This window comes from Aquila chrysaetos, chromosome 4 (assembly GCF_900496995.4).
Source record: "Aquila chrysaetos chrysaetos chromosome 4, bAquChr1.4, whole genome shotgun sequence".
Classification (NCBI taxonomy): domain Eukaryota; kingdom Metazoa; phylum Chordata; class Aves; order Accipitriformes; family Accipitridae; genus Aquila; species Aquila chrysaetos.
This window is the reverse complement of record NC_044007.1, coordinates 76,312,095-76,337,634: the sequence shown is the minus strand read 5'-3', so window position 1 is coordinate 76,337,634 and position 25,540 is coordinate 76,312,095. Positions and strand designations below refer to the sequence as shown.

The 25,540-nt window shown below is 39.7% G+C and overlaps 1 protein-coding gene across 5 annotated transcripts in view; it reads right to left on the bottom strand.

Annotated features, from left to right (window-relative positions):
• Window positions 1-2,166: 2,166 nt before the first annotated feature.
• GRB10 (growth factor receptor bound protein 10) overlaps window positions 2,167-25,540 on the bottom strand; it is a 149,242-nt gene continuing 125,868 nt past the window's right edge. For 4 of the 5 annotated variants that reach the window (XM_030011244.2, XM_030011243.2, XM_030011246.2 and 1 more), the window contains 11 exons: window positions 22,799-22,914; window positions 19,898-19,972; window positions 16,627-16,764; window positions 15,907-16,017; window positions 14,753-14,851; window positions 11,651-11,728; window positions 10,867-10,983; window positions 9,932-9,998; window positions 8,818-8,905; window positions 6,101-6,194; window positions 2,167-5,305 (listed from right to left, as the gene is read on the bottom strand). In XM_030011244.2, coding sequence (XP_029867104.1) covers window positions 5,159-5,305; window positions 6,101-6,194; window positions 8,818-8,905; window positions 9,932-9,998; window positions 10,867-10,983; window positions 11,651-11,728; window positions 14,753-14,851; window positions 15,907-16,017; window positions 16,627-16,764; window positions 19,898-19,972; window positions 22,799-22,914 — 1,130 coding nt within the window. In that variant the 3' untranslated portion in view covers window positions 2,167-5,158. Of the gene's footprint in view, window positions 5,306-6,100; window positions 6,195-8,817; window positions 8,906-9,931; window positions 9,999-10,501; window positions 10,646-10,866; window positions 10,984-11,650; window positions 11,729-14,752; window positions 14,852-15,906; window positions 16,018-16,626; window positions 16,765-19,897; window positions 19,973-22,798; window positions 22,915-25,540 lie in introns of those variants that run through there. The other variant, XR_005932191.1, reaches the window with a different exon arrangement.

The following is a 25,540-nucleotide window of genomic DNA, read 5'->3' as shown; positions in this document are numbered from 1 at the left end:
GATTATAGCAAAGCATAAAAACATGGGTAACCAACAAGTGTCCTAAGACCCTGTTAATCACAGCTCAGTGTCTTGCGATGATCCGATCTTTCTCACTACAACATCTGCTAGTATCTGTGCAAAATGATGAGCAATTAGAGCAGAATGTCTTCGGGCTAAGAGTTTGCAATGTGAGTGTTACATGAACTAATTTATTTTGAAGTCTCAGATGTGACTAATCGCAATATCTAATGAAAATCATATAGCTCTTGGACATAGTTGTGGTTATATTAGGTTTTCAAATACTAATTAAATTGTGCTCCAAGTTAAGGAAGGAAGACGTAAGATTTAGGATGCAGAAGCAATCCAAATTAAGGCAATGTGGATATTTCAAAGGAAGATATCTCTTTTCTCCATCTGCCGATACTGTTACTGAAGTTTCCAAGATGTTAGACAAACAATGCCGGAGACACAAACCAATATACAAGCTGGACATTAGCAAACCAGATTAAAGCATCACTAAATTAGCAATAACACAAACCCAAAGTCATCTAAAGTTCGACTTACTTGAAGGGAAATGGCTCATCTGGTGATGTTTTTCTTATCTGGTTTGGCGGGTACAGGCTGAAGCAGCGATTTGGTGTTAAAATAAACGTAACTTTAGGGTTCTGTGTATCAGGATAAAAGTGCTGCAACCACATGCTGTAAACACTAGTCTGATACAAATTTACTCTCAGGTTCAAATGCATCTAAGCTGTTTTGCCAGGTGAACTTCATGCTGGAAGGCTTCATGTGGGATCAGATGTCTGATTACGTCTGTTGTCCTGCAACTAATGTAAAAGCAGCACAAACCTTCTATCAGGCAATTAATTTAAATCTGTACCATATACCCATTCCCGACCCAGACTAATTTTGTACTGGTGACGTTCTGACAGCACAGGTACCTGCTGTTAACGTCTAGGGCCAGATTTCACAGGTATCGTTTTGCACTTGCCACCGTTGTGGGCAGTCTGGACAAACATGCAGGCAGTACTGCCCTGCCATTAGGCAGGCTTACCAGCACCTTTTTACCATGCTGCTTCTTTTTCACGCCATCTTCTTGTCTGTTCCAAATGTAATATATACAATAAGGTAAGGTGGCGTTTGGGGGTTGGTTTTTTTGTTTGTTTTTGACAGGTTTGTGTGGAATTATGGTCTAAATTTTAATGATTACAGAGGGGGGCAGTATCAATGTTAGCACAGCTTCCTCAGCTAAGCAAGAAACAGGCATCTTCAAACCTTCTGTAAGCAAGCAGTCCCCTTTGTTCAACTCAGTGAAAGAGTAAGTTGCTGCATGCAGGATAGTGAACTCCAAGTACTTCAACATGCACCTCCAGATAGAAAAATGTTGGGGAATATCAAAGCCCAAGATAAGTACTCTGCCTTTATATGCCTATGAATGAATTTCGTAACGCTAACATACAACTCATGCCCCAGTGCACTACAAACTCACCTGAAGACGCAGCATGCAGAAGCCAGAGCGTGACTAAGGCTTGAAGGGGAATGCATTTGATGGCTTCTACAAATTAGCAAGGCAGAAACAGGGAAGGATTGTGTCCAACAAAAAAGTGAAACATTTCCAAACTTTTATTATTCTATCTACCAGAAGAACCACCAATCTCTCCCTCCCCAAAATGGCTTTTTTAAGCAAAAACATATTTTGTGCAGATGTGCTTTTCCACCCAAATGCTGATAGACCACTCGAATACAAGGATTACAGGGATAAATAATTGCTTTCTGAAAGTACTATTGAGAAGTTTTCTGATCCAACAGCTATCAGGCCAATAAAGTGCTTTATGCAGAGTATACATTTTCAGTGAGCTATAGCTTTATGACCCAAAAGATGCTCATGGTGTATTTCCTGATTTGATTCTAGCAACCTTCCCAAATGAATACTGTAAATATCATAGCGAATATCTCCAATAATTTTCCTCAAACAAAAGGGGTGAACAAGTTCTTTTCTAAATAAAGGACAGTCTGTCTTATATCATAAGACAGAACAGCCAGGATAAAGATACCTTGGAGATTCTGTTTTCCTATTAACTCTTCTTAAAGGCTGCTTAATATAACCCACCCCAAATAATGCAGATTTAAGGCAAGACATACCTGGTGTACAGATGTATCCAAAAGACGACATTAATTCCAATATAAAATGAATAGCATTGTATTAACGTTTATTTCTAATTACAAGAAACAGAATATCAGTCCCTTATTTGTACAAAAATACCTGAAAGATTACAATTAGGTTCACAAGCCAAAAAGCTATTTACAGTATGAAGCAAAGCATATTGAATAAAGGTTTTGTCTCTTAAGTTAATACCTTTTGCATTCCCTGAAACTTTAAACTTTATTCCATTTTACAGTCACTAAATCTTGCATTGTGACAATATAATTTATGATAAGCAAGTCTTGCCACTGGAAAGGTGCATTGATTGGTCAAACTGTCAGGTATTTAGTGCAGAAAAGATAAGACAAAACATCTAAACTGAGGCACGTGTTTCTTCAAGATTAATTAACAAATAAAAAGTTTTTTGTACTTTAACACCTATCGTAACATAACTTAACTAGTAACCTCATTACCAAAATGGTTTGGCATTTTCCTTCTCAACATATTCAAGATTGCTACATGAAGTATTTATTTAGAAAATAAAATCACAGGCAAAAAGATAAAAATTCAACAGGCTCCAAAACAACCCTGAGCATCCCCTTTACATTCATGTCATTTAAATACAAAAATAAGAGTCAAATGTCCTTCAGTCCTTGGTATTCTGAGCTGGCAGCCAGCTGAATCTGTTGGAAAACTAAGGTGGTATTGACTGTTTTCCAGCAGAAAGAAGACAAAGCAGTGATCTGCTTAAGTAAGATTGTTGCCACTTTGAAGGTGGTCACTTTCTCAAAACAGCTCACTTTAGCTGGGAAAAGTACAAAATACTAAGTCAACCATCTACATACAAAAATCATGATTCATAGTCAAACTTTTATTCTCAATTTAAATAAGATGCAAGGTTTTTTTTATAAATATGAAACACTGCAAATACTATCCGCCTACTGGGAAAAATGCATGGTTGTCACTAAGCTATGTAAACAGAAAAACTTAAAACTACAGCATAAATGGTCTTATTAAACTGGTAATGTAGTCAATACAAGTATCTTTTTTCTCCTAATAGGGGCCAAATAGAAGCATGCAAAGTGAAGTCAGACTTAAGTTAGCTTAATTTCAAGGTTTTAAAATACATTGTCTAGAAAGCAGGAACACTCATTTCACTATGTACAATTAAAAAAAAAAAAGCTTCTACTAAAAACAAAATCAAGTTTCTTCATTTTTAATATCTAGACATTAAATGGAAAAAAAAATACTAAATGTGTTCTGTAAACTAAAATACAGTGTTTCTATACCATTGACATAGTTATAAGCTGATATGGACGACTCAGGCAGGTTATGGTTTGTCTTAAGCTATTCTCAACACTACATGAAGACCTAAAGGTGTAGGATTGGTTTTCCTTCTTTACCCTTTCAGATGGCTAGGATTTCAAACCCAGTGGCAAATATTAGTAAGGATGAACTAGCCTGCATAAATCATTTACCATCTTAAGAATGCTCCATTCTGCACTACGCTCTGCAAGTTCCCAGGGTGGAATACCTCTCACTGTGGCTAACTGCATGAAGTACTGGGAAGTTAATTCAGTAACAGTTCCTGCACCAACCGCGTTGCTGAAAGAATGGTATTTGCAATTGGAGGATCAAGGTGGGACTTGTCTAACTTTAATACTGATTTATCATCAGAAAGAGTTATTGTGTAAACATTAAATAACTGATTTAAACATTAACAGTAAAGTAGTTCTGATGACAGACCAGCACCAGAGCAGGATACATGCTTGTCTGCCATAGGTACTGGCATGCTTTAGCGTGTGTAACACAGGGATCACCAGTTACCTTGATGGATGATATTGCCAGCAGCTAGTTCACAATCAAATGTGTTTCCATTCCCAGTATGTTCTTTCTTACCATGTAAACTTTCATGGCCCTACAGAAAGCAGAAGGGGTTAATTTCTTTTTATGCCCTATTCCCCAGGAGAGCTTTGTGTCACTGTAGCTTTACTATATGGAAAGAGCTCTTTGAAACAGTCTGAAAATTCAAGGAGCTATAAAGCTAAAACCACTGTTTTGTTTTTTTTTTTGTGTTTTTTTTTTTTTTTATTATTTTATTTTGTCATACTAAGACTACCCGCAGAAGAATCTTCTCACAAAAAATGGTGGTTTCAAATACAAGTGTAGTCATTCAGTCCTATTCTATTTAGTAACAGTAAGTTTCCTCAGGAGAACAGTCAAAAGGCTGTAAAAAACAAACCACCACTCCAATAATAAAAATTTGTGCATAGAATCTAATACAGTCTTTGCATGACTGAATGCCACTAATATGCCATCAACATACTACAGCCATAATGCTACAAGTCAACAGTTTTAAGAGTATGTATATGGTGGTATGTTCTTTTAGAATTGTATCCTCATTGCTTCTTCAAAGACATCTGCAGATCATCAAACCTCAGGTCTCCAGAGAAGTTTTGAGACACATGCGCGCACACACACACACTTCTTGATTTTCTTCTAGATCCTTTTAGGCTGAAGCATTCCATACATTTTAGGGTGCAGATTAATACCCAACTCCTGCATGAATTTTAAAAGCCACATCAGCTCCTAATATAGGCTGCATACAATATCCGAAACAAAGTAGGAGTGCAAAAAAAGTGATCAATACAAAAAGTAAACACACTAGTCTTAATTGTCAAGATTATTCCAGGGCAAGAGTTCTTTTCAAAGATTTCTCTTCACACTTGTTCCTGTTAAGTGGCCCAGCCAAGATAGTTTCCAGTTTTGTTTCAAATTTACTCATGGTTTTACATACCCTCCCCCCATTTTTGGGATGCTGGGACACTCAGCAGCAATCACTCTTAGGTGTTAGACAAACCAGCAATCTTGGTCTGTTGGCACCTGTCGAATCCATCCCTTTCAGAGTCCCAAGGTGCATAATATTTTTATTTATTTTTACCAACTTACAAATCTGCCAATTCCCCAGTGTCAACGTTCTCTTACAATTACTCTTCTAGCAAATCCAGTCTTCAGTGAGAGTCAGATTTGAGGTCATAAGGCCACTCGGATGCAGTGGTGTTTGAGTTTGCAGGGCAAGACTCCTTTGTTTAGTTGATAGAATTCAACAAGCTGGATTAGATCACTGAATTTGGTGTTCCCATCATCCAGGCTGAAAAATATCTGTCCATCATCTTCACACTGGGGAAACGAAACATCGTTTTCAAGTTAGACTGCACATGAAGAGATGCAAACGTGGCAAAACTTAAACAGTACCACTGTGTGATGTGAGATAAACGGTGGGCACTGCCCAAACAACCTAGTGCCCAGAGATCTTCATGAAACTGTGCAGAGCACTGGAAAAGAACATACATTAACCCAGCTTGAAATGTTTTGTTTATGAAAGTGAAAGCTCATGGGCAGAGCAATTGAAAGTTGTAGAGACAGCACTGGTCTTCATTACATAAAATAAAAATACCCCCCGAATATTTGTTAGTGGTTTGTAAAATTGGCAGGTGAAGCAAGGGAAGAGGATTTGGACCAATCAAGAGGTGTACATCATCTTAAAGTTCTGACAGTCTTTTTGATCAAGATAAAAATCGAACAGGTTCTCGACATCTCAGTGTAATGTTATTTTAAGCTCAATGTAACTGGGTGACCTCCAGAATAAAACTTTTTAAAGTTTCCCTAAGTTATTCTACGTTTGCCTAAGTGACAGGGAGACAACTGCCACTGTGGTTGCTGTCAGTCACAGAGAACAAGTTCTGTGCATTACTTCTATACCTAAGTGACTTACACTAGTTTTCCAGGCAATGTTAACAAAGAATTTTAATCAGACATTTGGCAATTCTAAAGAATACTTGCCAATACACTTGCTAATGGAAACATCCCTCTTAATTACATCAGTAATTAAGAAGAGTTCTCTTCAGATGTTGGCAAAGCTTTATGATTTAAAATTTCTTTTTTTGTGATCAGTATCAAAAATAATCTACTTACCGGCAAGATTTGAAAATGCTTTATTTTTTGATGATGGCACAGTGTAAGTACAAATGCCTTTGGATTGCTTTGGCTGTCCCGGAGAAGAAACAGTCTAGGAGAGAACATTTTTAAGTACACACTGAATACCACAATCCATTTCTTCATACATAATGAGAACTACTACATTATTTTGTGCTATTGCCTAACTATTCTTTAGTTGCATTAACATGACAGTAGTTCTTCCCCTGTGAATGTATGTATGAGGCTTTTTTTAAGGGTCTCTCTAGCTAAGCTTTCCATTACTGATACGCACTCTCATGAAGAAAATGTTCCCATTTAACTCCAAAGCAAATCTGGATTTCTGTAGATGGAAAAGCAATACATGAGAATCTGTTCCCACTCTCCAGTATCTTGCAGCAGTTTACAGAAATCCAGTGTTAGCAAAATTACATTTAAGTTAAATGGCTGCAATTGCACAGGAACAGCCCAATACTTTCTTAAAACGACTTATCAGTTGTTAAGTAGCATCTACATTATCAAGATGGGGAAAATAAGACACTGATTTTTCCTCTGAAACAGACACAGTATTTTTCCCTTACCATCACTGGAAAAGAATATACTTTAGAAGTATAGCTAGCAACATCATACACTACACAACTGTCACTTTTAAGTTGACCCACAAAATTGAAGCCCTAACTGAAATGGTTAAATATGTACTTAGAAGAGGAGAAAAAAATCTAGCCAAAAAATGTTTCCTCCCCCTGACATTTAATGAACTAAGGAAGGAGAATCTCTCCATGCTACAGGAAACAAGAATATACCTTTGGCATAAGGCTCACAGCCCTAATCACTAGTGGATTTGTGAGATGGCCAAGCACAGTACTGGGGCAGGCCTCAAGCCCTCTTAATTGCTAACCACTAAGCCAGGAACACACTTTTCCAAGGCTGAGTTGCAAGAACTACTTGTAGTCTTGTGAACCCAAAAGAAGTTACTGCAGCTCCTCAGAACCGATTGAGAAATGTCAATACCACAAAAATGCACCATCATAACCAGGGTCAGTCCAACACTCGGAGACAGGCATGTCCTGCCATCAGCGGAAACCATGCATGGTATTTGAACATTCCTTTTCAGTCCTAGCAAGACCAGATGTGTGGAAAAGGGACCAAAGACTTCACACATTAGGATCAGTCTCAGGGAGAAAGACCTTACCTGCCCTGTGGTTACTGCGGTTCATGCAGGTATCTCTAAATCGTATTTCATCTAGCCATTTCAGATAACGCATGGTATCATAAGCTGGTGGCACAAAGCGAAGCTCAGCACAACTGATCCTGCAAGTGTTTACTCAACCTCTGGCAAGCAACAGGCTGTCTGCATAAACAACGACTATAAAGATAGATGCATCCTCAACAATAGCTTCCAGAAACAGTCAAATGGTAGTGGTATCAGCTGCATATATACACTGCTGAACATCTTACATGAGCCATCAAAAGCCTGTTAACTTTCTACCTTCTTTTGTTCAAGAACACACAGAGCAGGAAAACACAGGCAAGACTCTTCTGTCCCGATAACCACGATCCTTAGATCTCAGAGCACGTAAGTAACGTGGCTCTTTTGCCACCGCTGACTGACCTCACCACAGCCAGACTAACCAATCTTCACCTTCCACAGCGAGTAAGCTGGCTAGGCACAAGTTTAGCACCGCCTCAAAGGCATTAACACATTTATGAAAACCCCAAGAAGGATGGGCCACTAGATTCCTAAGGCAACAAGTCAAAATGAGCCCAAGACTGTAAAGAAGATCTGTAGTGTGAGAGAACCAGAAACCCAACAAGTCAGCAGTGTTCCTTTGCTTTCTCAGCCTCTCTTCTCTATTTGATCTGCTAAGCTAAAAGCCAATAGCCCTAGGCCAGCAAAAAAAGCCAAACAATAAAAAAACACTGCTTGATGAATATGTACATGCACTAGCAATTTCTACTTCTCTAATGTATTTCATTCTTCACATAGACTTGTGATGCTCCTGAACCAGATAATGCCGAAGAAAGGTTTGAACTTGACTGTCTCCTGAGAAGCCAACATGGAAGTTTCTACTTTAACCCTGACAGCAGTGAGATTAGTGAACTGAAGGCAACTACACTCTTCCCATCCCACAATAAAGAACTGCTGAATGCAGTTGAAGCAAGTTCCCTTCGATAACTGTAACTACATATAAATAAAGGAAACAGAGATGCTCAGAAGGTACTTAAATCTCAACTACAGACATTTTAGAGAGCACTGGAACAGGTGCTTTCATTTCTTTGCTCTAGAACAGAAATAAATAGTGAGAAATCATCACTAACTGCTCTGATGCATGCGGAAGAGCACAAATAGCTGATTACAAATTTGTGGCCAAGTGGCTAGGTACAGCTTTGCCTGAAAAATATGTCCTCAATGTAGATTACAGGAATTAATTATTTTCAAATTCTAACGTTCTCTAAAACTTGATTGCCTCTGTTGGAAAAAAAGAAAAAAGTTTAAGTGTATTCTTAATATTTTATTTTTCAAATTAAGAGTTAGAACCCACTCCTACAAACACATACTCTGACTTTTTGAAATCCAGGGAGGTTATAATGGGACTGCTCAAGAATCGGGTTACTCAGAACTGCAAACAAACCTGTAAACCCTTATAGCAGAAGTTGTGCTCTTGTCTGGAACGCTTACCATCAGATCATAAATACTAAGCAACAGGAATACCTACCCATCTACAAGCCCTTGTTGCTTAATAATCCTGTGAGATTCTTCTCTAGAGATTCTTCCATGAAACCAGTGCTGTGTCCTGTGAATAACTGGAGGCGAGAGGGAAAAGAGGGAAAGAGAGGAGGGTTAGAAACGGTAACACGTGAAACACTTTTTTCCACACACTGATTATTTAAACATTTTAAAAGTGGGTATAGTTTTGTTACAGAATATAAAATATCTTTCATCAATCTATGCAAAAAATGAATCAATATGAAAAAAATGCACTAGCTGTTGCATCTACTTAATATATCAAGTCGACGGGCCTTATCTCCATGTATTCTTCTGCTTTGCAGATGTACGACTAGGTTAACAAGAGAAATCTCTTATAATATTGCCTTTTCATAGCTTCTTGAAAGTGTTGGGACGAAACAATTCTTAGAATACAATGTATAAGCTAGCGAGTCAGAACCAAGTCCCCTTAACTCTCGATAATGAAAAGCACTTTAGCCTGTGCTTTCAAGGGTAGAGTTACCCCCAAATATTTTTCTGTTTATTACTTGATTGTTTTTTAAATAGTATTTTAAAATTCTGTTCAACTGAATAGAAACACAGAATAGAAACAGAGAACAGCTGTGTTTCCTCTAAGAAGTCCAGGATATTAATACGCAATTTCCAATTATTTTGATAAACTTACAATGTCAAAGAGATGTTCAGGACTCACATTACAGGCATCTGTATTTTACATTATTCAGTTATTATGGATTGAATGCTATTTTGAAGACTCTCATTTTTACTCTTCAAAGATTAACAGATCACTCATTGACTTTCCCTGCCTAAAACCAAGTATTGACTTCTGGATTGTTTTCAACAGAAAGATTTATGAAGTCTCTATAAAACCTGAGTTTCAAAAGATTAATCTTGAAGAAAAGCTTGAGCGTGCTTTCAAAGGAAAACAAGTGCCTTCTACTGTGTCTGTATGGGTAAGCATGTTAATGACACAAGCTACTGGTAAGCATTGTATTTGACATCAAGGCATTAATACTAGGCAACTGCACTCTGTCTCTATACGAAATGTAACTTTTATTTACCCACAGAGGCCTCTGATACTATGCTTACAAACCAGTAGAATTTACCTGTACTCAGTGTGGAAGGATGGAGTGGACTTTGGCTACCCAAGATGTTCATTCTTGTGCTACGTTTCTACAGAGAAAATGAATTACCGTTAAATCCACACTAAAGCCTCAACAGAAGAGAATTACTGCACATGCAATACAGATTTAATTTACAGGAAACTGGGGGCTGGGCAAGTTTAATGCAAGGATGAGAAAAAGAAATGCAACTTTGAAGGGGGCTAATCTACAAGCAGCAGCTCATTTCAGTTGGCTTAAAACACAAGCCAGATGTTAATGATGAAAGCTCAGTATCTAAAAAAAAAAAAAGGAAAAAAAAAAAAAGACAGAAAAAAGAAAAGTCTGATATGTTTCTGCTCAGGCAAAACACCAGGCACTCAGTAAATCAAGCAGTATTTCCCTCCCGTACATAAAGCACCAGCTAGTGCTTCAGTAATGACTCCTATTCCCTAAGAGACGAGCATGTGGGAAAACTTGTACTGCAGCTGTCTGTCCACAAGACACTATAAACAAGTTACATCAGTTTTCATTGCAAGAGGTCCTGCCTCTTGTATATTCTGCAATTAAACTTACTGGGAGCAAGCCATTAGTCAGAGCCCCAGCCTCTTCCATGTGGGGAAGCATTTAATTTGACATATTCCTCCTCAGAGACTGGTTTTGCAAACTGGCAGTAAAGTTCTGGTGGGTCTGCTTTCCCCCTCAACCTTCCTCTGGACACTAGGGGGACAGAGAAGCAGTGGTAGAAGGTTGTTGTGAATGTGACAGTTTTGCTAAAGATGGATATTGACTTTCAGATCTGCATGCTTGCAGTGTGATTGCTTCAGGTCGGAGCTAAGCTATACTGTGACCAGCACTGCACTAACATCATAGCACACTCTGTGTTTTGGCTCTCAACAGACACTTGCTAGTTACAAAAATAGAAAAGAGAAGATAGCTACCCTCCAAGCATGTCCTTCTTCCAAGGCAGCACTCTGTGCTTCAGCAGGATTTTCAATAACTCTTCCTATTTGCCCCGAAAAATCCATTGCTACTAGTGAGTTTTCAGATACACTTCTCTGAAAAGGAATTTTCACTTGTTTCAAAAAACAGGGAAAGAAAAAACCAGCTTGAGAGTTTCATTTCAGAATGTTTTGGTTTCAGAAGACTGTCCAAAGTTATCCTTCAACAGCACAGAAAAAACATCTCATTTTTTTTCCCCCTTCCAAAAGATTCACAGACACAAAAATAGATGGCTTTTCTTTTCAGGCTGTAGGAGAGGGAGAGGATTCAAAGGCTGAGAATAAAATCTGTATTGCTCCAGTTGCCCATTTGCCCTATTACTATACTCCAGTCATTTTCAGGGCCAGTTGGGATCCAAATATAGGATCTTCACTTTTAGATAGCTAACAAGTCAGCTCTTGGCCCAACATATTTTAGGAAATTTACGTGTTAGTTTTGCCAGACCTAAGCTGGCTTCTGCAGAGACAGCCAGATGTCTCAGTACTGTACATCTCAAAAGTGCCTGACGTATCCAAGATTTTTCAATCATGTGGATCATGTAAGCCTAAGATAATGGAGAGCCAACCACGTAAACTATACTCATGTGAAACATGAACTTTACAATGATTTGCTACACAATGCTCAATTTACATTTCTTAACATAAAATTTTCCACTTTTAAAATGCAAAAGCAAATGAATCTTTTCCAACATCATACATTAATGAGGTAAAGTTCATTACTTACTACTGGAGTGGAAAAGTGGGGAAGCATGGCTTTTCTCTGCTGGGGAATTCTGTAATTCTGATACAGTAGCATTCCATACTGCCAACAGAAATGCAAGGATGTTATTATTCAAATATATACCCTAGGAAAAAAAACGTAGTGATTTCGTAACACCACTTACACTGGAGCAAGGTGCCACCAGTTTATTTTTTTCATGATCAGAAGCTGTCCGAAAGCAATTTGCATTAAGTAATAATGATTGGCACACGGCAATCGAGCAGTAAATATGCACGACAAGTTTTATTTAAAAGACAGCACTTTTACAAGCCTGAGTGAAATACACAGGTAACTTCTGCCACCCTCAGCTATCACCATGTTTTCCTTATAGAATACAAGCTTTCACTCGAGGTCAGAACACACATATTTACTCCCCCGCTTTTTACCCTCTAGTAACGTGAACTTAAAAAGAAATTCTGCATAAGACATTCAAACTCAGTTTTCATAAGGATAAAAAATAAGAACCTTTCTAATTCACTAGCTGTTTTAATAAATTTCAGCAGGAAATAACACTTTTGGTACTTTTCTCATCCTTACAAAATTAAGGTGATTGAATTCCAGTCATGCTTCTCGTTGAACGTGATAAACTTTAGCAACACTAGTAGCTAGGATGGTAGGAAAACACCTACTCAGTGCCTTCCCTAGGGGCACAGTGCTGAAGTATAGCAACACCGCTTACTGAATGTTCTAATTGAAATGGTATATATAATTTTGTAAACAAGGTAATATATGACTATGGAAAGCTAAATCAGTAGGTTAATAAAAAGGAGGGTCACGGCCACAGCCTTGAGGCACAGCCTTAATTTTCCCTGACTATACACCTTTAATCATCTTTCAGTGTTCCTTAAAAACAACCCCTTTTTTTTCCCCTAGTGTTAACTGCCTGAGGGTGAATGTTCTATGCCAGTATACAGAAATTCCTGCCATACAGTACCGCTGTTGGCACAGGTTGCACTGCAAAGAAAGATTCCTCTGAATGGTCACAGCAAGATGCATGTCTACATATTTGGTAAGAATAGCCAATTCTGTACACTGTGAAGTATTTTCCTTGCCATTCGGGAATATTAGTGCCTCGACCAGTGTAACTAATTTCTTCAGAACAAGTGGTATCTTCAAGGCACAATTCACTACAATTATCTGATCCCCTGTTTGAGCACTTTCCCCACAATGCAAAATTCTGTGTAAATAGGGAAAGTAAAGAACAGCTGAGAAGAAGCACTTGGAATTGCCTGGAGACTAAAACTCTTACCGTAATTGTTAGCGTGTATTAAACACGAGTCAAGTCAAGTAACCAGAGAGCAGACTATGATAGCCAACAGAGGTATCGGCTCCACAGAAGTCAAATACGTGTCTTGTAACTGGGATTGCTTCTTGCATCCTGGCCTATACTATGGCTAGTGCACCTGCTTTTGTAGCAACTTAAAATAGGAATTTCGGTACTGCAACGCACAATCTTTTATAATTAACAAAGAAGATAATATTTGGAGAGCGTTCAAAGAGATGTGCTCTGGTTTGGAAGGTGACCACTTAATGCAGATGGAGAACAGGCACTGCGTTTTCATACCCGCAGCCCTGGGAGTCTTACAGGCTTTTGCGTGATGGACAGTCTGCGCAGGGAGAGGAACAGGCAACGGTAGCAAACATTTCTCATATCTTGAGGATAAACAAACGAGATAAACTTTTTTGAAAGGGAAGGGAGGAATCAACAATGCTCATGCAGCAATAGGAGCATCTGTGGCTTCTCCTAGTCAACGCCACACGTGGACCGGAGAGCGACAGAACCTCGTACTCCTCCTGACGCACCCGCTCCCTTGCAGCTCCTGGGACGCGTGCTGCCGGAATGCACCTCCTTCAGCAGGTGGGTGTGAAACACCGGTGGGGAAAAGGGCATTTTGGCAGAGAGGGGTGTGAAGGCTTTGCTGACGTGGGCTGCTACTTCGGCAGGAACGGCGACTCTGTTCATTCAGGACAGGGAGACCGAGTGCTCGCCGTGCCCCCGGGTTACGCATCCCATTTTGGGCACAGCCTGGCAGGCGGCAGCCGCCGGCGGGACGCTGGTGCGCTGACCTCAGCGGCCGGAGGGAACAGCCGTGCCCTCATTTCCAAATCTGACATTATCTGTTTGCTACCGAGAGAGCCAAAGGTGACTGAGCTCAAGGTTCTCCATCCTATTTTGGTGGACGTGTATCTAGTATCAAGTACTGCAGTACGACTTCATGCACGCCTCTATTTTTTATCACATTTTGTATGTTACGCTTTGACACAGAATATTAGAGGGTAGGATAACTGCGCAGAAGAGAGGGGGGATTTTCATGGGTAACACATTTTCTGTACATTTTTTTATATATGTGTATATTCCCTTTAACATGAGGGAGGACGTAGTAAGGTACAGAGAAGAACACAGTAGTTTTCAAGGCAGCATCTTCAAGGGAAGATTTAAAAACAAAACAAACCAACCCAACCCAAAACTTCTGCACATTTCCCTATGAAGGTCAGCGAGTTCTCTGCTTCAAAGAGCGCAAAATAGTCAACTTTCTCCTCGGTTCCTTCCACGGTGATTTTGTTTCAAAAAACCTGTGAAGCCTCCTATAATATTATGAAGAAATCTCATTGTTTGCTCTCAGATATGAGTAACTTTCACCCAGAGGTAGGGTTGCTTATTTTTGTTTCCTTTTTTTAGTAGAACCTTCAGAAAACTAAAAAAATTGCAAAGGCTCTAGGTAGAACTCTCTTGTAGTTAAGATAACCACTTACCGTTATCAAAACATTTTCTTTAGCTTTATGATAATTTGCGAATACCTTGTTAAGCAGTTTTTTTGATTCATTCACATATCATGAATTTGGCTCCAAAACTAAAATTATAGTTGATTCATATGTGGAAGGAATTGAGCTCAGTCCTGTGCTTAAAAGTTTAGGAGGGACAAGTCTACCTGGCATTTTGCTCTTAGCTGTATCGTTTTGGAGGCAGATGACATTTAAGAACATATAGGTATTTCCTCATGAACAAAATAATGAGTGCAACTTAACTACAGGTGTAGCTCTATTCACATGGAAGAGATTAGGTACCTTGAGGAGTCGAAAGGCCGTCATCCAGCACGTCCTGCTTTGCTCGTCTTCAGCACACAACAACCTCAGTTCCTTTGTTTCATTTCTCACTCTGTTGGGCTATAAAGTATTAGAGGGAAGTCAGCTATACTCAGTAGAAACGCAACAGAGTAAAGGCAGGTACAGTGTTAGTCCAAGAGCTGGCCAGAAAAAGCTCACACCACCCTGAACTAAAGCTCAGGAGAGGCTGAGCATGCTTTGAAAGAAATCACTTTCTCAGCTGGGTCCACTAAAATAAACACCAGTGTCTGCTTTGAAATACCCTGCAGTTCTGGCAGTTTACAGGAACAAGGTCCTCAGGCCGTACTAGAACCAGAACCAAGGCGTTTGGGTTTTTTTTTTTTTAGAAATGTGAGAAGTTTTATGAGCCCCCGTTCTGAGACGAACAACCCAAGTTTCCGTAACTGAAGGTTACTGAAGGTCTGCTTCCACCAGTTTGGGATCTGTCCCGTAGCTGGTCTCTACTACCCTCTGAGGCAAACCCATGTTGTCCAGCTCTGGTTCGGCTGCTAGGAGAAAGACGACTTCACTGCTGTCAATAAAACCCGCTCCCAGCCTTATTTTCTTCTCAGAAAATTACATGGAGCTTTGAAATACTTTCCAAACTATCTCTCAGCACAACAGTTTTTAAAATCCTCAAAGGCAAGTGCCTAGTCTTATTTCCATTTTCCAAGACAATCATCTTCTTTAAATAAATGCGAACCTCTGGCCCACAATAATGGTACAATTACACCCGATCGGAGCTTGATCCTTTGTTGCTGTATAGTTTTGGTGCTCACTGTCCAGAGAAACCTTCCTATTCAGTTAGAGTACTTGGAAAAAAAATTTAATCTGTGAGGTGAACCAAGGCCACCTCACAGGCACACCATGCTTCAGCACTGAGCTGATCTTGCCCAGAAATTTCCCAAGCCAAAGGAGCACCAGATAAAGTGTTAGAAGTGTCACATAAAACGATGGCAAGATTCGCAGGACATGCCTGCCAAATGAAAGACATTAAAGATCAAGTCCTCATGACAGAAATGCGTGCAGAGTTTTACATACAAATCCCATTTAGCTGGGGGCTGGGGATACCAACACTGTCTTCAACTTTGGAGGAACTTAATGAGAAGAATTACCTTTATACAAAATCCATACTCCGCAGGTGCATTGTACAACTTCTTGCCTGCTATCAGTGAGAAGATGTTGCTGTCTTCTAGGTCAGCCAACAATTGCAAATGTCTTGGCTCCTAGGGAAATAATGTGTTTTATCATAGGTAAGTGTAAGATTTTGGGAGATCTTGCTGCAAGCTCTGCAGTCTCTCAAGACCAACCCCCAACAGAGGGCACAGTATGAACACTGCGGCAGCCTGCAGTGGACACGGCACGGCACCTTTTAAATATCAGCCTACTAGCAGAAGGTGCTTTGTACAAGAAGCTGACAAAATACTTATTCACACACATCACGTTAAAAGTGGCATAGCCTATTACATTGCTCCAGAGAAATCTGAAAGTTAGATAATATACGATATTGTTTAAGGTATCATTTAAACTAAATTCGTGAACCATGTGATTGGAGAGCATTTCTCTTGCTAACCTTGTTAGCACGCCTTCAGCGGCCACAGTGGTGGTGTTTGGCTAGTTTGGTTTTATTATATAACAAAGCTATATAGCTATTTTCATGCATTGAGAGCCCAGGGCTTGACTGTCATTTGATCATGGCTTGTTTATCCTTTTCTATGTGATAAAAAAGGGAACATTGTGTGCAGATATCTAAAAACCAGAGCAAAAAATACTCACCGCAAAAGCAGAAAATGCTTTCACATGCTAGTACTGTGCAACTTCTTTTTTAACCTTACCTTTGAAGTTCCTTTTGTAGAACAATAAAGTCCTGATCTCCTCAAACACACATACAATTTCTTCCATGATTTCCTACCCAGCTCTTTCACATGCAAGAAACCTTGAATTTCAGGGCAGCTACTGGAATTTAAAAAGTTCTGTTGGAGAGGAAAATGTAAATGAGGATTGTGTCCTATGTATGGATCATAAAATTGTCACTGTATTTGCAGAACAGAGAAGCAAATGGCAAATGACTTTGCTGACTTGGGGCGCAGTTTCACGTTATCCTTAAACTGACATAGATGTTTGAACTGATTTACGACCAAAATGGGTATTCCTGCTCCTCCCCTTACATCTCCTTCGCTAACTCCCCCTGCCCCTGGCATTTTCCTGTTCTCCGTGTCAATACTTAGATCTCCAAAAGGCTAACCATTTCTCTGCATCCCCATTCTTCCTGCACTTGGCCTGAAGGGACACAAAGTAAGCTTATGAATTCTTAAAGTAATACCTTGTCACAACAGTTCTGGCAACTAATCTAACTTGGAAACAATGGCCAAAATCCGCAACTTTATCCCGAAATTTTAGAATGGAAACAGTCTATTTCAGGGTTTCCCACATTACAGTCTTATATAGCACATGCACCTGTCCCAAGACAAGAGAGGTATGACAAACAACAGAATATTTAACTGGAAATGAAATGTAGAGCAGTCAAATAAGTGTCAGCAATTATACTAGACTTCAGGATCCAGAAGTATTTAAGTTCTTGACACAATTAGAGGGACCACATATGGAATCATTTGATTTGCAATACATCAAAGGAAGGAAGAATTAACTATGGTTAGCAAATTGATGGATTGCTCCCTTATTACAACAGGCCAGATTTTTAAATGACAGAGGGCTAGCTCAGTAAGTTAAATGCCAAACTAATAAATTCAATAGTAGGAAGAAAAATGCATAAACCCGGTTGGCTTAGATGCCTCTGCAGTTTCTTGAAAGTTGTGTTCTGGTGTTATTTGGTGGACAATGGCCATAGGACACAAAACAAAAAATCAGTGCCCTGCATCAGAATTCTTAGTTGCATTAAAACCTAATTTTTTTTCCCAGTCCTCCTTCCCATCTCAACTAACAGAATGGAAAAGAACAGTCAGTTTTCCTGCTATTTGTACTATGAATCCACTTCTCAACTGTGAAAGGGAAAGACCAAAAGGAGAATATATTATTTCCGTCCAGCTAGATAAACCAAAAGTAAACTAAGATGCAAGCTTCTTTGCATATCTGAGCCAGGCTGATCCTAGGGAAAACAGTTCCCACTGTTTTTAATGCTATTAAGACTAAAAATACTAGCTCTTAGCAGTATATGATATTGTGAGATGATATTTAATAATCTTCCCTATTTTGTGTGTAATTAAAAACAGTGTACTTGCTCAATGTTTGAGGTGACCTCAGATGCAACATGCTTAGTGACTACTAGACTGCAGAAAGTTTACCTTCAACAAATTACAACTGTCATTGAAATAATGAAAAATGGTTGTGTGTTTTTTAAAAGGAAAGGGGTATTTAATATAAATGCTTGAAGGAAGACTGTTTTTTATGGTTAAACAATGAACCAAGGAGAATGTACCCATCCTCCTTCCTCCACCCTCTCACGCTGTTAACCCCTGTGACTTATGCTTCTCCAGGACTGTACCTAACTGGGCCTTCCCAGAAGCAAACTCTTGTATCTCACAAGGCTGTCAGGTTCTCCTTTCCCTACTACTCAAGTTACCCTAGGTTCAAAACTTTTCTGTCTTCAAGAACATCTTGCTCTTTTAGGGAGTCCCGCTGCCTGTGTTAACAAGCAAACTCAATTTTCTCCTTACACTACGGGAAAAAAGGGTCCAAGGTGTGCACACCTCTGCTCCTACCGGTCTGTGGCAATGCCTGTTCTCACCAGTTTTGGTTCCCAATTGCAACATCATTGCAAGTGACTTTCATTTTTAATTCCAGAAACTGCTTTGATTTTTGTTTCACCTCCCATCTGAGAGTGGATGGTGGTGTTTTAAATTCTTCCCAGTGAACCTGGAGCCAGTACTTAATGGATTTTGAAGTGGTTACAGGGCAAAATGAGTGCACTGGTTCAGAAGTCAGTGGAAACTTGTTGTATTTAAACAGAGAGTCAGTGCGTACTTGCAAACATGCAAAATGACAGAAGTCAAGCTAAAATCAGTTATTTGTATGTATACTTTCTTCATATATTTGTGCCTTCTGCATTTTAGTTTGCCTGTAACTTGTGCTACTGTCTTCCAGGCATCACGGTCTTATATTCTTAATACAGTACTCTTTTAATAAACTGTGTTTTTAATTGGGCCTCATGAGTTGAATGTCCCCCACTTGAGAAAACAACTGAAATGAAAAAGATTTAGACTCCAGGGTTTTAGATCGGAGTGCTTAAATTGAGAGGTTTAAGTGAACGAGTTACTGGTCACAGAGGTAGCCCACCCTTCAGCACCATCCTTGGAGGCCAACCAACCGTGCAACCACCACAGTTCCTTCATGAGCAAGCAAGAACCTACAGCGACATCAAAACTTCAGTATAAACTCAGTGCATGTGTCACGGCCATGCAGATTGCCCAGCTCTACCAACACATATGCATAAGGTATACACCCCTGTAATTTAACTTGGGGAGCTTTAAATGGGATTACTCTGCAACTACTATGTACAATTTTCTGTAACTACTTGCACTTACTTCTTAGGGAATTATTATTTTTCTCTATAAAAAAGCAGCTAGCTGGCTGAACCACGGGGAAGTTGGTCCTTATTGTTAATTCTCGCCAGGGACAAACATGGGACATAAAAAGCAAAAGCAATACCTCTCACCATCTCAAGGCTGTCTTCTAATATACACGCACATTTTTACACTTTCTCCTATGCTATGATGTGGAGTATAGAAGAGTGCTTCTGTTTTGCTTTTTATGAGGTATATTTGTTTTTCTAGAAATATATCTGCTGAGATGGTTTTAGGAACAACACTAGGTGGCCAAACCAGATACCCACAGCGTAAGTTGAATATTAGTGGAACAAATATGTATGAACATAACTGTGAATACTTTGTGTTTGTAACTTACACCTCAATGCCACTGGGTAAGAAGATCTTTGTCAGATATTTTGAACTTTAGTACCATATGCTAACTTACTACACTGATCTTTCTCTGACCAGCTATTTCCAGACCTTTGAATTCTCCCTTCCTTCCTCTCAACCTCTCCCCTCCAGCTTCAAAACTTTCTTTGTCCATATGGATAACTTACAGTACCTGCAAAAGTTGTGACTGTGGGATGCTGCCATTTGTTTGCTGGCACCAGGCAACCATTTGCTCTGGAAAGAAATTCTAGACACAGAAAGAGAAAACAATTGGAAGTCACATTATATTTGAACACTTTTACATAGAACAAGTGGAATTTTCTTCCAGTCATTAATTTTTTGAAACTATCACTCTTAAATCAGTTTGGAGATCCCCTGACACAGAAAGTAATACTAGGGCTTTCAAGTGTAGCTCTTCCCTTCCTTCTGCTCACCAAACGCCCATGCAGACAGAATGTGGATTTTTAAAATATCTGATATGCAGCATTTCATAAGTGCATTTTCCCATCGCTTCCCCTTCTTTTGAGGGCTCTCGGGGATCTCTAACAGCCTCTACTTTCTAGGAAAGGACAGGATGAATGGTCCTGCGGTTGGGTACGCAGTGACTCCTTGCTTATTGCATATTCTGTCACCAAATTTCTGGGCTTCCCTCTCCGTCCAGAAAGGCTGTTCAGCAAACGAACCCTCTGTAACTTCACTTGCCGTGCGGACGATGCAGAGCAGGAGGAATAACGAGTTTTCTCTACCCTCACAGGGGTAAACTGGATGCAAATGCATTAGAAGAAGTCTCAGGCGGGGGTGCTGCAGGATCTCCAGCACATACACCTTTACCTTTGATGGCACCCTCTTTCTATCCAAAATACAGTGCTTCAGAGCTGTATCTGCTTGACCCTAAACCTGCTCAGTCCCTCAGAAGGCTCCAAACGAAGTGCCATTCACAGACCTTAATTAGTGAGAAAGAGCTCACGTGTGACTGTTGATGCTTCATTTGGTTGTTCAACAGACAGTTTATGCTCAGGGCTTGAAACCCTTCAATCTGTCAAGAGAAAAGCCCTTTGCAAAATCTACCCCTACATGTTTATATTTCAGGGTAACATAACAGAGCCCAGTGTTTTTTTCTTGTAAGGATAGCTCGGCACACATTCCCTGAAATGAAATAATAAAAACTGAAGGAGGACACACGTGCAATAATTAGCTCTGTGTCGTATGCCCCGCTTCACGTGCTAGATTTGAACAATCTCAAAGCAGACATCTCCCTCCTTTCCCCCATCCCACAAACACAGAAGCAAATATTGTTAAACACGCAAACAGGTGCTTCTACAGAGCTTTTCGATTTCAGGCATCCGGTACAATATCTCATTCGTACTGAATCTTTGCATGACAAAGGTCAGACAGTTTTCTCACTGTTAAATCGATGACTTGACTTCAGATTTATTCCTCCAGTTCCCCTTTTCATTTGCCATGTTTTAAAATGCCTGTGTAATTCGGTTCACTGAATTTACTATACACAGCAATTACATTAAGTCATTCTTCAAGTTTTTAAACATTATATGAAGCATGAAGACATGCAGAAATGCCTGAAATAAAACAATGACTGATTATAAGAAGACGAATCACAACAAAAACGTTTCCAGTTTAGAACATTCGTCGCTCTTCAGGCAATATAAATTTCAGTATTTGGGGCATAAAGAGAAGGGCTGAAGAGGAATCACCCTTCTGCCAGGTAAGTTGCACAATGAATTATGAAAGCTGACATTTACCAGCCTCTCTTGAGTAGAAACAGTGCCATATGGCAACAGCTAATGGAACGGATAGGGAGCCTTCGCATTCTTACACCACCAAAGGAATGATTTATTCTCTGATTGCAGGAGCCTGGGACTGAATGCCAAGCATTCTGGGTTTTACTCCCATGCTCTGTTATTAATTAAAGTATACCACATGAATCCAATGTGCTAGCTCCTATGATACCAAAATTTCTGTACAACACTCAGATGTTCATAGGTTATCAGATGGGAAGATCAACAGAAGCAAAAAATTACAAACACTCCATGTACAGAAATGTTTCACACAGTAAGTCGAGGCACAGCCTCCGAAACAAGCACTAGCAGATGACGAATGTACATGCAAGCACACGTGTGAGGATGCAGCAACTGTGCATTAACGCCTATGAGGAAAGGAATGAATGTATCATCCACGGTAAATTCAGCAACGAGCTTTCCGTGTGACCTCATGTTTCTTTTTTCTTCTGGCACCACAAATGCCCGACTGACCCAAAATCTGTTCTCACCTAAACCACCTCTGGATTACCCTCCTTCAGCTATCTAGATAGGTCACACCAGCTGACATCGGTTCATGTCAACAGCCTGTTCCAACTTAACTGTTTAGGTAAAATGTGAAAAATCATCCCCAAATAAGCAGTTACACTGCGAACAGTTTAAAACTACAACATTCAAAGGATCTTACAAATCCAGAAGTAAGTACAGCTATGACATACAATACTTTTCAAGCATGGCTATACACGAGGCCATAGAGAGGGCGAGTTACTGTGATCAGTAAAGGAGGCAGAGCACACTAGTAAAGCACAGCCATAGGTGAGACACTGTTCAACATATGTAACAATAAACTGGAAATTCCTTGTATGTAGTTAAGGGCTTTAGGGGTTACCCAAAGGGTTTTTTTTAAATTATTACTGTCAGAAATTAGAAGGTTTGGATACTGCATGCTATGCAATCAATTTGCTTCAAATCAAGTAACTTTGAAGATAATGAGTAAATTGCACTTCTGATTGTTTTTCTTAAACCAACAAATATTTCCCTGTCTTGGTCACTCTCCAACATAACAATAGCCATTTTGAAACAAGTATATTTGGTAACTTGAAAACACTTGGGGTTTTTAGGCTGGGAGGACAGTACAAGGAATTTAAACATTGGTTAAAATTTCTTTGGAAAGAATTCTGTTGGTTGGTTGGTTTGGTTTTTTTTAAATAGATGTTTCAAGACATAACAGTGCCCAGCAATGTTATTGCAATCCATCCCTCTCTCTGTGGTGTAAACAACTAAGTAATGAGACTCACCATGGGATTTTTGAAAAATTCATATTTTGCGTAATTCTTCCTGAACAAAAATTTACTTTCACTTCCCATTGTGGACTCGACTTGAACTATGAGCTCATGATCTTCCAAGCACCTCTCTGTGGAAAAAGAACATGATGTCATCACACAGCCAACCAGCAGAAGCAGCGAGACCAACTTCCAAAGAACAGTAGTAAAACAACCCAGTGTAATTCCGTTACCTTTTAGAGAAGTTAACAAAACATATTATAGCTTTCAAACCGTACTGCCGTGAGGCATTTAAAGGAACTAGGTGTGAGCATTGCAAAATTGAATGTTACATGGCAGCATTCTTCAAAGATTTCCTACATCAGGGTTTCATAAGCACAGACTTTTCAGAAAGAAAAGAATGTAAGATTTTTTGTGTGCAGTAGCTTAAACAATACACAGAAACCTCTTCTTTTGGTGCTGGCTGTATGCTGTGGAACTGGCAAGGTGGACAGATTTAAGGGGAAAAAAGCTGCAGAAAGGCCACCGTTAGGTCTTGAACTATCACAGAAATACAGTGTCCTATTTGATCACACTCTATGAAACCAGTTCATTTCAAGGTGAACTTCAGGCCTTTATTGTAGATGCTAGACAATGGGGTTTATTATGAAAGAGGTCACAGGATCTACTTTACAGGAATACTGACAGAGACAAATGTTTTGTACACATGACAGGGCAATTTTCTGCTCTAGATTTGGTTACAAGGTAACTCCCTACAACCACCACTTCTCTGGTCAAAAGAATGGCACATCAAAGCATGAACAGATAGCTTAACAAATCCAATTCACTGAAATCCAGGAACTCGAAAGAAGGCAACTGGGCTAAGTGTGCACTGCTTCAGGAACTCATTATCTCAGCAAATCTTCCACAGTTTCTGAGAAAATATTCAGGTATTTTTCAAAAGTCTTAATAGTTAGTATTTTCATCCCTTATATAATAGGGAAAAAAAAATTAGGTCAAACAAAAAATAACTTTCGCAAAGCTCTATCCAAAATGCGTGTGACTTGCTGGCCAAAGTTGTTCGGAGACTCTCTTCCCCACTTCATGTTCCTGCATCCTCACATTCCCACGGTTAAAAATATCAGGCTGCCACCCGAGTTCTCTTGGGGTGTTTTCAGGACAGAAAGCAAGCAGTCACTGGCATCTCAAAAAGTAGCAACCTCATGAACGTCACTGGAATTATTCAACTTAGCAGATTAATGTAATTTTTTTGATTGAAAATTTAACCTATCTCTGAGTGATCCCATTGTCTTTTTCACCTGCATTTAGATTGTCAGTCATCACCAGCTCACTGATGACTTCAGCATTTACCGTGCATTTGCAACGTCCAGCCTTGCTACAGATTGTGTTTCAAGGGGTTAGTTAACATTGAAGATTTTCCATACTGGGCTGCTCTCAAATAAAGAGCTGCCTCTTAGTGCATCAGCCCTAACACCACTTTTAAGGGTGTTAGTTCTTTGACTAATGCACACGACAATACTGCTGTTGGTAGCAGTTAATTAAGGACATTTTGCACCACCTGAGCATTCATCACCTAGACCTCCACAGATGAAGTTTCGGGTATTGCTGCTGGGCTATTGCTGCTGCCAGGGTTTTAGGCAACTGGTTATGTCAAACCTCCTTCACACTGTGATGAGGATGGTGGGCCTGTGAGGGTGGAGGGCCCTTCTGCTTTTTAAATTATGCTTCCTCTGAAAAAACATTTAACTATGTTGGTATGAATCTTCATCACAGTATGAACCCCGAAAGCCCACGTCCTGCTACTGCCTGCTTCTGTCATCGCACAAAGTTGTGGTCTTCGCTTTCCTAATGCACTAAAGATTGCTCGCCTAAGGGCAGGGACAAACCACATCCTCTTCATTCTGTCCTGCCTGAGGAAATGCAGTTATGGGTGAACATTTATCAATTTGTTTTGTATTTTGACCATTAGTTTGTGTAAATATACCCAGTGACTGTTTCTTAGATGCTTTAGGCAACTGACCTAGATCTCTGTTTACTAAATCAAGACCCTTTTGAGACTGTGTGGTGACACTCCCGCTGATTTAAAGTTTACATTTTCATTTTGATGGTGAAAGCCATCCTGAACAAAAGGTGCAGCATTTCATAGCACGTGCATGTACAAAGGAAGCTAGTCCTGGTCAGTTTGGTACTACTTCATAGAAGTTGTCCACTTGGAAAGTCCTTGGTAATTTGCACTTGGTTAGTACAAGTGGGATGACCTGCCACTTGACACACCAGCAACTCAACCTCAGCCCTGCTTTGAGCTTCCTGCTACAGAACTAGACGCACAGATGTCAGTCTATTAAGTTCAATAGGTCAGTCTGTCTTCAAGTGGCATTGCTGCTGAAGTGACCAGAAATGTCTCCTTTTAGTTTATCTGATAGGCTCAACTCAGTCTCCTCTACACACTTAGAAGAACAAGACAGACTTCCCCCCCTGCCCAATTGCCCTGTATTATTATCTGAACTTCTACAGAACTGTAGAAGTGATACAAGATGGGAAAAGGAGCTGGATTCCATCATGAACAACTCACAGGCATGGCCCCAAGTTCCCAGTTGGAGAATCACTACAAATGATGGGTGGACCGAAGTGTGAAATAGCCCACACCGCTTTCGTATTTTAGCAAGCGCTGTGTCTAACTGTTCCATTTTAATTCGTTCAGATTAAGGCAAATCAAACTCAATGTACATATAAACAAGAAAATCTGTGCATAAAACT